General features: G+C 25.1%; 1 protein-coding gene across 1 annotated transcript in view; it reads right to left on the bottom strand.

The window, feature by feature from the left end:
- Nucleotides 1-452: 452 nt before the first annotated feature.
- LOC129988003 (isoleucine--tRNA ligase, cytoplasmic-like) overlaps nucleotides 453-15,415 on the bottom strand; it is a 53,670-nt gene continuing 38,707 nt past the window's right edge. The window contains exons 22-31 of the mRNA XM_056096070.1: nucleotides 12,979-13,091; nucleotides 11,663-11,765; nucleotides 11,075-11,158; nucleotides 10,609-10,743; nucleotides 9,932-10,090; nucleotides 8,772-8,867; nucleotides 4,514-4,690; nucleotides 3,066-3,199; nucleotides 1,634-1,733; nucleotides 453-625 (exon numbers count right to left, since the gene is read on the bottom strand). Coding sequence (XP_055952045.1) covers nucleotides 485-625; nucleotides 1,634-1,733; nucleotides 3,066-3,199; nucleotides 4,514-4,690; nucleotides 8,772-8,867; nucleotides 9,932-10,090; nucleotides 10,609-10,743; nucleotides 11,075-11,158; nucleotides 11,663-11,765; nucleotides 12,979-13,091 — 1,242 coding nt within the window. The 3' untranslated portion in view covers nucleotides 453-484. The remainder of the gene's footprint in view (nucleotides 626-1,633; nucleotides 1,734-3,065; nucleotides 3,200-4,513; nucleotides 4,691-8,771; nucleotides 8,868-9,931; nucleotides 10,091-10,608; nucleotides 10,744-11,074; nucleotides 11,159-11,662; nucleotides 11,766-12,978; nucleotides 13,092-15,415) is intronic.

The raw sequence follows: 15,415 nt of genomic DNA, 5'->3' as shown, positions 1-15,415 counted from the left end.
ACGATATAAGAGAGAATTATTGAAAGGTGTTTATAGTATAAACAGGAATAGATGAAAATGAAATCGTACATATTTCTGTAAATACACAGATGATTTTAAATCCTTATTTTTCATTCTGAAGAATTTCACACACACAAAAAAAGCAACACCAGCAAAATATTTATTAATGCTCTATTGTTTAACTTAAATATGTAATAAAGTCCTTTTGTGTAATTGTAAGGCTTCCTGTTCAGATAAGTTCTTTTCAATGGGTTGAATTTTGTTGGTTCAATGGTCAAACTTACTTTTGATTTCTGGCCATAAACATTTCAATTCCAGTTTTCCATGAAGATGTTAAATTTTAAACTGGTGAAATCATACATATTTCTGTTTCTTGCACAAAAATTGCACAGATAACTTTAAATCCTTATTGTTCATGTTGAAGAATTTTATTAAATAAAAAACAAGCAACACATCAGCAAAAAATTTAATACTATACTATTGTTTAACTTAAATAAGCATATAAAGTCCTTTTGTGCAATTTTAAGACTTCCTGTTCAGATAAGTTCTTTTCAATGGGTTGAGTTTTATCAGAAGTCAAGTATAACTGTGGACGCTTTCCATGAATTCCAAACACCACTTGAACCTAAAAATAAATACAATTATTAATTAAAAGTCATGCATACTTTTTTTTCTGCTTAAATGTAGTGAAAAATGTTAGCTGCATTGATAATACAGGAAAATGTATAATGATTCTATTTCTAAAGGCCAAACAATTTGATCCACAGCTATCAAGATTACTTATATGATTGCTGAAGGTGGCTAAACCAAATAAACTACAAATGGCCAGAAATTAATTTTCAATACTTTTTACCTTTACTTGTTGGAGGCATATGTACAATTAGGGAGTAAATCATTAACTAATAACCTAATATAAAGTATTCTTCAGTTTTCCAATCAAATTGTTACATTGTGTTATGAATAGATAAATGCTAATAAGGGAAAATATGGGGAAATAAATTATTTAATTGAAACATAGGTGTAGAAAAAGCTATTAGGCATATGATGAAAATATGAACCCAATACTTTAAGCTTTATAAGCGTTAAAATGTTTTCATGCAAATGTGATTCTTAGCATTTAACAAAGATCAGTACAAATATAATTTTCTAATTTTTTAAAAATTTTGTTTTATTAGTTTACTTTCATATCTTGAAATCTATATTCATAACATTTATCTAATTGTGTGAAATAGCATGTAAGGCATGTGAAATTAATCCCCAATAAAATATCTGTTTAGGTCAAAACAAAATAAAATAAATTTGAAATTTTTATCACATTGCAAAAAAAAAAAAAAAAAAAAAAAAAAAATATGCATCTGAAGCTATTTTTTTCTTCTGTTTCTTTTATTATTTATTTATTTTCTCTGCCTAGCTACAACCTAATGTCTATGAGAAAAATAAATCTAGTAGTAGATTAAAGATATTTTCTATATATGTTTTGGTGGATAGAATAAAATGGAATGATTAGTTTTAAAATATTATTCAAAAGGATATAGCGCAAAAAACATATTCTAATAGAAAAATTAAACAATAAACAATTGTTTAAAATCAATTGATATTTCTTACATTTGCACACTTAATTAAAATTACTTACTTGACGAGAAAGAGCATCACTTGTTAAGATATATTTTCCTTTTGGATTTTCTAGCAACACAGAACAAGTACCAACATCACAAAGCTCAATGTTTACAAATCTAAACAAATTCATAAGTTAAATTTTTTTTTAAAATAAAAAATGGAAATATATGAAAAAAAAAATCGCTTATTTTTAAAATTTCAAAAACTATCATTTTTATTAAGGCACATTTTACAATTTAATAATTTTTTTTATGAATTTTAATATTTTACAATTATTTATTTTTTCTTTTTTATGTATTGTTAATAAACAACCATCTGTTAATATTACATATAATTCACACAATTAAAAATACATACACAAAAAAGAATAAAGAATCTTTTCATTCTTCAAAATGATACAAAATTTTTTTAAAGCTTATAAAAAACAAAGAAAACAAATTCTTAAATTTTGGAATATTAATAAAAAATAACAACAAAATACAAAGTCACTAAAGTGCAATTAAGATTTAATACCCATTACTAAACAGATTAAACAATGCCTGATCTTATTCTTTTTCTCTCTCCCTCTTTATTTTCTGGTAGATTTCAGAAAGATAGGAATTCTTTCTCTTAACTCGATAATACCTTTAGATCCTATTTAACCATAAGGTATTTAAATGATTTTTCTTGTTTATCATTTTGTCTAAAAATCAATATGCATTCCCAAACTTTTAAGCCATTTTCAGTTGATAAATATCATTCATTGCACAGATTTTGAAGTCAAAATGTTATTATTTTGATTTTTTTTTTTTTGCTGTTTTATTTTTACTAAAGCAATAAATTAGATAGTAATTTCTTTATATTTTATAATATTTAAATTTTCTTTAACAAAAGTTTAAAAATACATAATTAAAAAAATTGCTGAAATCTATTGTTTAAGTTGAACATCAATGAGCTAATTTTTAATTTTTTTAATAATAAGATAAAAATTAAGGAAAAAAAAAATTAAATGCTGACAGGGACAGTGCTGAAACATATTTTTTTATAAACATTTATATATTAAAGTATCTTAATTCTCTTTTACTTCTGCTTCCCCTTTGTTAGTGTAAAAGCACTGATTTATTATAAAATGCACTTTATTTGTTAAAAAAAAATTATGTAACTTACATAAATAAAAAAATGAGCATTGTGTGAAAGCAGAAGTTGAGAGAAACAGGAACTTTGATACAAGGTCACATTTAAAAAACAATACAAAGTATAATTTTTCTTTCATTCATAAAATTTTAGTAGTTTAGGGTTTCTCTTACTAATAACAATAAATATTATATTTTTAGCACATATGACCTAAAAAAAGTTTTAAAGCATTTTCTAACATTAATTATTTAAATTTGAATTTCATGCTACCAATAAGAATGCCACAGTATTAATAATGAAGTTAAATAAATCAATATAAAAAAGAATTCACGTACTTGCAAAATGGTTCACCATTCTCTTGATCAACTTTTAATTTTTTCCTTTTATCTCCATCAGAGTTTGTATGCTGATTAGGTGGGGGAGAGCCATTTGCTGTGCATATAATTATATCTAAAGCAGCATCTTTGATCTGTTCAAACACAAAAACATAATTAATAATATTTTATGTACAAGTAAACTGAATGAAGCATACAGACATACCAATTCAATGTAATATATTGCTGGAAATCCCTAAAAGTATGTCGATTCCACAATATCACTAGCAAAGATGACTAGATGAGATTATTCATTATGTATTATTATACAGAAATGATAATAATTAAAGTATTTAATTAAGTAAAGAGATTATTCATTAAAGTATTTTTTATACAGAAAGAAGAGTAAAAATAAAAGGAAAGGAATAAAATTATTTCTGAAGAAAAAATAAATAAATACAACTTTGCTACTTCTTTATTGAAATACGTAGACCCTCTAAATGGGGAAGGGAAGCTAAATAGGTCGATTTCGAATTGTGCATGTGGGGTAATTGATGGATTGGTGAAAACTTAATCACTTTGTTTCAATATGTGTCAATAATATTAATGTATATTAAAATAAAATTTTTCTGAATATTTTACAAGAGAAAAATCAAATATTTTATTATTCACATATTTATTTTTGCAGAATGGTTATACATATAGAATTATATTTATTTAATAGTAATGCTTTAGATGACACAGCACACAAATGTATTTATAAGAGGCATTTCACATTTCCAAGTATACTTTCTCCTTTGTATAGGACCTTACTTTTCTTAGAATAAAAAGTAAAGATTTTTTAAAATCCTAATAATTGTTTGCCAACGGATTCTAAAACCCTCAGCGCCCATTCCAATGCATTAGAATGGGTTTAATTTGTCAAAATAGGGGAAAGAGGAAATGTTTACATTTAACAATAAAGTAAATTCCAGAAATACACCCTTCCATGTGTCACTTAGAGAGATAGAACCGCTGAAAAGTGGTTGTCTCAAAATACTGAAACGGACAGTACAAAAATATTTTATTATTGCTAATATCAAGAAAATTATAAAAGCCATACATTTTTTAAATATTATCATTCAAGAAAAACAACTTGACTACAGATAATATATTACCAATTTTATTTAATTGGGAATTATTGCATCAGAAATTTCAGCAGTACCAAAATCATGAATGCACCATAAAAGCATAACTGACACATTGAAGTAACTGATAGAAATAATAGCAATGGAAAAAAAAAAGTGTACATTTAATTAATAACTTCATATTTTTGTTTACTATTTAAAATAAAAACATTTCTATTAAGTTCAAACAAAGATTAATTTCAAGAAGAATTTTTAATCAACAGTTTCAAATTTCTCAGAACTCCCCATAAAATAAAATGCTAAAACAGAAAACAAGCAAGAAAATAACATCAACTAACTTACTTGTGATGTTTCTTGAATAATTATATTGTTAGGTGTTTCAGAAGGTAATGGTTGAAGAGGAACCTTCAGAGTATTAGAGATGAAGTCTTTGAAATTTTCTACAACTTTACCCAGATTATGGGTAAGGGGTTTCACACCAACATAAACACAAATTGGATCAGATGGTACCAGATGAGCCTGTAAATAAGATATAAAATAGAAAAAGTAAATATTTTTATATATCATCAAAACGCTATATATTCATCAATTTGGATTCGGGGTTTGTATTTGAAAGATGTTAAGCTCCACTTTTAAGAAGATAATAAATTTTATAACTTTCTATTTTAGTACTGAAAAAAATTCTTATATATTTATATTAAAAGTATAAGAATTTAATGGTTATTAATGTAATTAAAATCATGAGTTTGATCCTTCTAATCAAAATTCTCAACACAGCACTAGATTGAAGCCATTATTTTGTGCTGTTAATTGAACAGCAAATCAAAACATATTTGGAAAGTGAAAAGCAAATTTTAAGAATATTTTTATCATTGAAATTTTTGAATGAAATGCTTTTCATGCCACAAAAATCTTAATAAAGACATTAAAATACCACTTTAATCTACATGAAGGGGATAAATAAAAGGTATCTTTACGATCCTCGGATATTATTTCACCTGATTTTCAAATGAAATAAATAACTATTTGCAATATATCTAGATACAGAGGTTGTACGTAAAAAATATCCTTTATGTATAAATCTACAAATATCCTTTAAAAAATCTACTAGGAAAGTTGAATGAAATAATTTTATTCTGACACTTTTAAATCAAATCAAATTTTATTATAGAAGACTCAGGAAAATTTGACATAATATGTGGATATTTACTGAAAATTTTGAGTGGTTTTAAACCTAACAAATATCAGCAACACAGATAAAATTCTATTACCAAAGAAATAAATGACACTTTTGCCATGTTTTAAATTTATATTATTACATATTTCTTAAATTGATTATTTTTCCAATTTGTAATTCTTCCCCTCCATCACTAAGGCTTAAAATAATTTATAAAAATAAATAATTTTTGATATAAATTATCAATACATCCAAATTTTCTACTTATGTGAATCATATATAATTACTAGTTAATTTTTGGCACCAGCCTTTTTGTCCTTAAATTAATTAAACTTAGAATGCATTTATTTAAAATCTCACTTGTTATTTGATAAGTGAAAAATATTAATGGAATAAATTTACTACAAACAATTGATCATGAAAATTAAAAAGTATATTTACTATGAAAAAAAAAGTCAGTGATAATCATACTTTGAAGTTAATGCCCCCCCCCCAAAAAAAGAAATTCTTTTATCTTAATTTTAACCATGAAAAGTGCATAGGATTTAAAGGTTTGATGGTACAAAGTTATTCATTTAAATTTCATCATAATAAAGAAAACATTGTTAAGGTTTGCGTCAACTTAAATTAGAGAAAAAAAATCATATAAAAGTTTTATTAATATAAAATTCCAAAATTCATTTTTTAATTAAGATAATGTAAAAATGATTTTGTGAGATAATATTTTCAGAATAGCTGGGAAATACATGTTTGCTTGTGATTATATTTTAATTAGTCTTATACTTTTATCGTTGCTAATGATTATCTTTGTCTTGAAGAGCATGGGTGCTAAATTTCATCAAGCTATTGTGTGTCCAGCATGCGAACACTTCCAGACAAATGTCTATGTTTATGGCAGTCACTAAAGAAACAGGTTACTGTAGGAAAAGTTCATTTCGCACAGGTAGAAATTAATTCAAGTTTCTTACATTGGCATGTTTAGTGCCAAATTGGCAATATTTAGTATTATATTTAATTTTTGAAAACATCTGATATTCTTGTCATATGTAAACAATGCACAAAAAGAGAGAGGGGGGGGGGGAATTAAGAAATCTCAAGCAGAATCATGCATGATAAAAAATTTATTGTTTTTGTTTCATTTGTTTTAAACTTACGTAAGTAATTAATACCAAATTCTGAGGTGTAAATATGAGGTAATCTGTCTAATTTAACATAAAAACAATAGTATAATTAATTATAGTTATTTCATAATTTTTAAATAAGGTTGTTTATATTCTAATATAAAGTAAAATGTTCATTGTTAAATATACTTGAAAATTTTCGAAATTTATTTTTTCTGAAGTATGTACTATTTTCCAATACAAATATTTTCAGTTTTTAAAAAATCTGCCTTTTATTTGCATTTTTCAATATGCAAAAGCTTCTTGCAACATAATTAATTTTACAAAGTTTATATGTAAAAGTATCCTGAATTTGAAAATAATTCGTGTTCAGGCACGTTCCAGAGATCACGGACTTAAAGGAAAATCCAAATAAATAAACCCAACATCACTTTACATCATTCTGCGAAAAAAGCTGTAAAAGTTTGTTTTAAGATAGTATTCCAGATCGCCATTTATTAATGTTCTCCGGTTTGAAGGGGGGGGGGGAATCTAATTATTTCAAAGAAATCTTTTTCTCACAAACTGTCATTTCAAATAATAGGGTGATAAATGAGATTTTCTTTTCAATTTATAGCAGTAGTCATGAGCAACGTAGCAATAAACTATCTATAAATTTCTAAATTCATTTTATCATTTTGGGGTTGAAAATTCTTCACTCCTAACGTCCTTCAAATTTCTGTTCAAAACCCATTAATGCTGGTTGAGAATACTCATCAGTCACCGTTTTATTATCACAATCAGTGCACCGGAGTAGAAGAAATCTCATAAAATATTTTTATTATTTAAGCTCATATTAACATGCATAAATTTTTAGATTCTTGGAATTATATATAAGAAGGGAAACTATTAAAACAATAGGCAGACAAAAAAACAAGCCTGAACAAACGTTTTTTTTTTTCTTTATTTCTTTAAAAAAAGTGTAAAGCACTTCCTATTATGCAATATTTTCTACATATCATTATATTGTTGAATAATGTTTCACAATGAATATTTAATAGAATTACTTCTTAATAATTAATTGCATTTGCTCACTGAATTCCAGGAAAGAAATTAAATTGTTTAAATCTCTAAATATTTTCATATAGTATAATTTTTAATTTCAAAGTAATTCTTTTTTCTTTTAAATTTAAAATATTTAATTTCGAATAATTATTATTTTGCATTAAAAGTAAAAGCTTAAAACAATTTTTTTACTCGTCATCTTTTTATCTTGAAAATGATTGTGATAGGAGATAATTGAATTATATCTGTAGATATAAGGAAATTACTTAATAATTTCGATAAAGTACTGAATTTGTAAAATATATTTCTTTTAAAAATAATGAAATTCAAAGTTTCCTGCAAGAACTTATTTTAACTTAAATCTACAGTTCAAATACAGTTTCCAAATAAGGAATTCAAAATCAATAATCAGTTTAACTTTACCTATATAAACACTGAATATAATTTGCTTAAAATGTTTCAGATGTTTATTTTTTTTTTAAAGTGATCTTGAAACGGATTTCTATATTTTCATAGCTTGTGAGGAAGAGGAACTTTCAAAGATTTTGCAGCAGCTTCTACGGAGCAAAACTTTGTTACATTATGCCCAATTTTACATGCTTGTGATTTTATCCAACCTTTCTTAAGGCATTTTAGAATGTCAGAATTTGAGATAAGAAAACAATTATTAAATAATCAAATGCAGTTAGTATTAACCCAAAGAATAAGTTAATAAAATATAAAAAAAGTAAGATAAGCGCATATAATGATACATACAATTGCGGTTAAAGCAAGAAGACGAATGAGCAACAGCTTTTTCTTTTATCTCTTTAAATTGACGTCAAGCAGGGAAATAAATAAATATCACCAGACTTTTGTCCAATTCCTCCTATTTAAAATGGATCTTCCCTACAGAAATTTGTTTTTATAATGCCTACCGTAAAGATAGACATTTGTCTGGAAGTATTCTTGTGGTGGACACACAGTATGTAGATTTGTATAAAAGATATACACACAAAATTTCATCTTTATATAGAAAAATGTTTTTCTATAAATTATTAAAAGGATAAAATTACATCCAAGTCATGGATTTTTGATAAGAGAAGTAATAAATTTCAGAACACATTCTAAATAGGTTTCAAATTCTAATAGGAACAATTCAAAATAGATTTTAAAGAGTATTTGTTATTAGCAGAAATGTTTTAAGAGATCTTCCATATTTAATTTCTATAATATAAACAGATTATAAGGATGAAGGAAAATAAATGTAAAGATATACCTTTTTCCTAAGTTTTTGAACACGATTGATGACTTCCCTAGCTGTGCCTTCATCTACCATCTCTTGATTACGAGTCACATCCAACAGAACTAGAACCTTTTAAAAAAAAAAATATCACCTATATCTTATTATGTATTATTTATTGTCTCTTACTTTTTAATTACTTTGAATTGAGCACAAAAATAGGTGAAGATTAGGAACAAGCACATAACATAACATTCTTTAAAGGTGCTGAGCAGTTTTATTATCCTAGAATAAATTTTGATTTAAATATTTTATGCACACTTAATGACAATCTGATGCGATTCAATCAACAGTTTACTTTGCAACCCTTCTTTGTCGCCAATCAGATTGCTTGGAGCAACAGTACAGTAAAAATACTAGTTAATAACCCTTTTTTTAATGACTGTTTCCTTAATGAATATAATAATTTTGTAAGATAATACACCAAATAAAACCCATGGCAATTATGCAAATGGTTAAAAAATAATATTGCAATCAATAACCCTCTAAAAATTTCCAAAAGGTATTTAATTCTATTAAGATGTATTATAACAACTTCACAATTCAAAATGAGGGGATGTGATTAAAAAATGTTGCAACTTCTGTTGCAATGTTGCCTGCTAAACAAATGCTGCAGGAAAGGTGACTTAACTTTTTATAAAAGTAGAATATACCCTTAATTGGATAAAAATAAATCCTTGTGAATGCAAAATATGTACTTGGAATTATTATTATTATTTTTTTTCAATAGAGAATCAGGGGAAAAAAAAAAATGGACGAGTTACATAAAAAAAAATTATTATTTTGATTTTAATTACCACTTTTATAAATATTCTTATTGTAAAAATGGTGTATATTTTTGAGAAGAATATTCAATGCATGATTAAAAATTCTTTTTCAGCTACATCATAATTAAATATTATGGGTTTCGAAAACCTGAAAAATCAATAAAAAAGAAACTTTCAAATACAGTTTAAAGGAAGCAATAGTAACAAATTCAAAGAGTAAGAATAAATAATAAAATTCAATTTAACAATGAATATCTTTTCAAAAAATTCAGAATGTAATTAAAGATACTTATATTAAACTTAAGGTGAAAAAATTAAAAAATAATATATTCTATGCTGTTGGTATACAACATTTTAAAAATTTACTACCTCTCCTGCTGAATGAACTTGGTACTTCTGAGAAAGTTCAGCAGCTTTCTCTCCACTGAAGCTGTGCATCAACCTAATGTCACTCTGTCCCAGTGTCTGACCACATACTGTTATTTCACCTTCAGATATAAAGCGTTGAAGATCTTGGCTTTTTAATTCCTACATAAACAAAAATAAAAAATAAAAATCCCAATAAAATAATTTTTTAATTTAATTATTACTCATTTTTTAAAAACGATATAGCATAATTTTAATTTAAAATTTTCTTGGTACTTTTCATTTAATCCAACAACAGAGAAATGTTCTTTAAACACACCACTTTTGCCCACAAAAGTTATCAATGCCAAGTTAATATGCTAAGCACAGCAACCTTCCATTTGCTATTTTTATGTTTCTACTCAGTGTAAACCTCTTCAGCTTAATGATTTTTAATTGTTATTTGAAATTGAACTCTATTAATGAATTAAAAAAAGCATTCATAATGATATATAAAAATTATAAACAAGAATTTTATATTTCTAGAAATTTATTTCTTCTTGTATTTTTTTTTTAATTTAATGAAATCTAAAAAATATTATAAATTCTAATCTGAAAAGAAAAAAAGGTTTCTAAAAATTATGTAACAATTTATATCTCCATTTCAAATTTCATTTTCTAAAATAAATATTATGACTTACTTTCACAGCCTGGGAGATTGCTTTGGACTCAGAACGGAACTTCTTTCCTATTTCCTTAACATCAGGTTCAGCCCGTAAAACAACACCATAATTCTGCTTTTCCCTTGTAACAGTCAAGGTTTTAATATTCAATTCCTATAAGAAAAAATACAAAAACAATATAAGAAGAAATACAAAAGCAATATGAACAAACAAACAAAATAAATAAAAATAAAATTAAAAACAATGTGACAATTCAATGAAGTTATTGATAATGAAGCAAGAGTGGTAAAATAGTTCTTTTTAACAGTTTCAAATGTACTGATACATAATGCTGTAAGCAGAGTATTTTGTTTATTTACATATCCTTATCATTTTTTACATTTTTTGAAATTTAAAAAAATCTTGTACACTTGCAAAGGAAAAAAATTGCTAAAAATTAAATTTTAATATTAAAACAATAACTGTATACTAATTAGATACAAACCTCCACAATGTACCTTTCCAGAGATTTAACATCATCCAAATACTGTGAATCTTCATGTACAACCACAAGTTCTGATAGAGGATACTGCAAATAACAAATTCAGTAACATTTTAAAGTACAAAATTCATATGAATAGTTCAATAATATTTAATTATACAATAAAAATATCATGAAGGGCACTAAAAATGTGAAAGATAACATTCAACACATGAATAATATGAAATAAAAATTTGACTGTATAATAACAATAATAATAATAATATAATAATTAGTATTAGGAAATTGTAATATGTAAAGTAAATTTGTTTTAAGTGAATGAAAGTTGGAGAATGTAATATCAAAACCAAAAGTTATAAGAAAAAGTTTATATATAAGAGTTTTAATTAAAAGAAAATTTCTAAAATTCAAAACTATTTTAGCAATAAGAGACATTTCATAAACATGAAACTACTAATCATTATTTACTTGAAATCTTGCTGACATACATAATTCAAACATAAAATAAAACTCAGATCAATTCATTCAACAAAGCATATAATTTTAGAACTTTATTTCTGCAAACATACTTATACAAGTAGCAGTACTTACTTTGATGGGCAGAGTGTTTCTTTCTCGAATTAAACGTCCTATATCAATTACTTCTTGCATTCGAGAAACTTTCCTTTCTACCTCTTCATTGATAAACTGTTCTCTAAAGATATATATCAAATTAAGAAGGTTTCAGGGGAAAAAAAAACCCCTTTAAAGTTATAGTACAAAATTCAATATATAAATTTAGTTTCTTTTAATGAAGTATCAGGGTCTCCAGAGTTATACAAAGGGGGGAAAAAACAATTTTTTTACAACCTCATATTTATTATCATACTGTTTTCATATGATAATTATAATCTGAAATCTACTCCCAAAGTTCAATAATAATAGCAAATACTTTTAAGCATAGTTTATCTGATGAATCAGACATTCACTAAAAACCAAATAAAATAAAAATTATAAAATCAATAACTATTTCATTATTTGATTAAAAAATAGTTAGATTCATACACAAAGATCAAAATAAATCAAATATTCAGGACAATGATTTCAAAATATCTCAAGAATAATTGGGAATTCACTATTTTAACTTAAACTGAAAAGGACTATTAAAATTGTGTAGTTTATTATTGATTATCATAATTTAATATCTTTTAAAGAAAAGATTATTTATTAAATATGTTATAATGCATATAAATTATATATCAATAGCTTTAAAATACCAATAACCTATTTATTTTTATGGAAAAAATTAACAAAATGCGATTTATAAATTTATGTGGAAACATTAGTGAAATGAAAATACAGGATGGCCATAAAATATCTATGTCTGTTTATCAGCATCTACAGCTAAAACTAAATTAAAACTTAATTTCATATACTGACTATAAATAGCATGCAGAAGCAAACAACATGAAAAAATTTAAAAGCAAAAATCCGAATAGGAGTGCATTTTTACAAACTGGAATGAAAGTCGTAATAAATGCCAAGAAAATGGAGTGTACAAAATTTCATTAATGATTGAGTAATGAAAACTGAACATAGAGAAATGAGTGTCATACACAGAGAAATTAAAAAAAAAAAAAAACTTTTATTAATCAGGATAAATGCATTAACATTAACGAGTACAAGATATTGCATCAATAGCTTTTAATAGCCCCTCCCCTCCTCAACAGAATTCATCTTCTCTTATCTTTCATAATTTGCATACAAAATCTGATGTTCCATTTATTAATTTTAGCTGCAGATGCTTCCAAACATGGAAAATTACCTTACGTTCACTATGTATTATACCTGTTTCAAAAATATCAAATCACATTTTTTTTTTTTTAAATCAAAACACACAGATATGTCTAGGGAGTTAAAATACTTACTTGTGTTGAGGGAAAGTCAAGTAGTGAATACTTTCTTGATGATCATTTGTTTCTTTCAGAACTTTTCTTAAGTTTTGATAGACATGTTCAGTAAAGAAAGGAGTGAAAGGTGCCTATAAAATAAATCACAACATTAACTTAAAGGGCCTATTTTTAATATTTTTATATACATTCTCATGTTCATATAACACATTTCACGAAGAATGGAAACCAAGTTTCTTGATACTAAAACTACATTAAACAGCAAAAAACTATTTTGTTATAGACACACAACAATATTGATTCTTCCAATTCTACATTTTGAAATTCAAGTGCAATTTAACCTTATACTTATGTTACATTACAATATAGTAGAGATGAAATTAAAATATTGGAGCATATCTGATAATATTCAAGCAAGCAGAAAATACAAGAAAATATTTTAAAAATTAATTTATTCATTACAAAGGTGATAATTAATACATGTTTACTAAAGTAGTAAGAATTAATTAAAGTGATCAATTTATCTCTTCATGTCTCAGTCATGAAGCTTTCTGAAAGAGCTTAATATGGATCTTAGTGCAAAATTATATGTTTGATATAAACATGTATAGAGATATGCAAAAGGATGTTATTTTCCATGTAAAAACTAACCAAAACAATTTAAAAAATTGAATGCATTACAAGTTGCACATTTACTTGAAAAAATATATGAGTGACATTATAAGAGATAATATGAGTTGTACAATGTGATGCAGTTGCCACAGTGATAAATTAACTATTAAAAATATGTTTGTTTGTGGTTCCACTTCTGCGGGAATGCCCTTATTAAGCTATTTGCAATAGTCAATAATATTTACATACAACATTGTTATATTTTATGAACCAAAAACACTAATTGTAGAATGTGACACACTTTTTTTGCATATACTGTATACAATCTTCTAAATTTCTTGCTCAAATGAAGCACTCTCTTGGTATTCCAATTTTTTCTTTAAAAATATTGTTTATTTGTCTTCATTTTTAAAAAAGAGGGATGTATTAAGTGAAAAAAGATATTAAAAATTTTGTCAATAAACATGTTAAAAAAAAACTAAACTTTTAAAAAAATTCTATACATATGTATAAAATAAAAGAAATAAGTAGACTTATTTATAGATTTATTATTTATGACTGTATTTATTACTTGCTATTGGTAAATATCTCAGTTGTTCTATAAAAATAAATAAGGAACAAATGCACATAATGGGTTGAATCTTGTAATCCACATTTACACTATTTCTGAGGAGCACAAATGAGATGTTCAATGAAGATAATTAGCATTTGACAAACTTCATCAGTTACCTTCCCAATTCTTTTTTAGAATGTATGAGCAATGCTGCACATTTTTTTTTAAAAAAATTGTTTATTTCATTATGTTTTTAGTTTCTATGTTTTAGTTTCTCTAATATTATGAGATATTAATGATAACACTTTTATTAATTGAAAATTGTTATTCATCCACTTTTTTTTTTTTTTTACTAATGTCTTTTCATGCAGTTAATCATTACTAGAAGTTTTACAAGGGTAAATTTCAAATACATTTTTCTCTTCCTTTTTTAAACAAAATAATTGCAAATTTTGTAAGAAATATTTATAAGGAATTAAATGGAATAAATAATTCTTTATTTTTAAAAATGTAAGCAAAAATTTCATAAAAACTGCATTTTTCTTTTCTTTAATTCTGTTTCCTTTTACCTTCACCAATGCCAAAGGAAAAAATTTTAAGTTCATTCTCACTAATATCCAGCAGACAAGCACTCAATGCCATGCATATATCACTGCCTTCTGAACTGCATTATTAAAAAACAAGACATTTAATTAAACAAATTAACTATATTAATTGACTCAAAAAAAGAGGTACACTGAAAGGTTGCTCCCATAAAACATATTAATAGCTATATACATACATCAACCCCCCCCCCCTCCTGCCATCATGATCAAAATATTGAGCATAATGTATTATACTGACATGATAAGAGAACTGATTAAAATTAATTTTAAAAAATGAAATTCTAAGGATGTTTAAAAACTTATTCTACTTTATCAGAGCAATCTTTTGTAAAGCAGTAAAAATATCTGTCAACAATAAAAATAACTAGACAGTGTACCTTCCAACAATGGTTATCCAGTCATCTGTAGCACTTTCAGTTATATTACGTATAAAGAATATCCATAAATTATTGAAGAATAGATATTTCCTAAGTATTTTAATTTCTTAAGCAAAACATACTCAAAATATTTAACAGGCATTTATTATTGACTAAATATAGCATTAAATAATTCGATTTTTTAAAAAATATACGATTTTGTTGATTAAATAAATAAAAATTCGTTAGACATTTACAATTTTTAAAAGCATTAGATAGCAAGCAACTGCACTTTTTTAAAGTCACTATTACTTAATTTAACATTATAG

This window comes from Argiope bruennichi, chromosome 10 (assembly GCF_947563725.1).
Source record: "Argiope bruennichi chromosome 10, qqArgBrue1.1, whole genome shotgun sequence".
In the NCBI taxonomy this organism is placed as follows: domain Eukaryota; kingdom Metazoa; phylum Arthropoda; class Arachnida; order Araneae; family Araneidae; genus Argiope; species Argiope bruennichi.
This window is presented reverse-complemented; position numbering and strand designations above follow the sequence as displayed.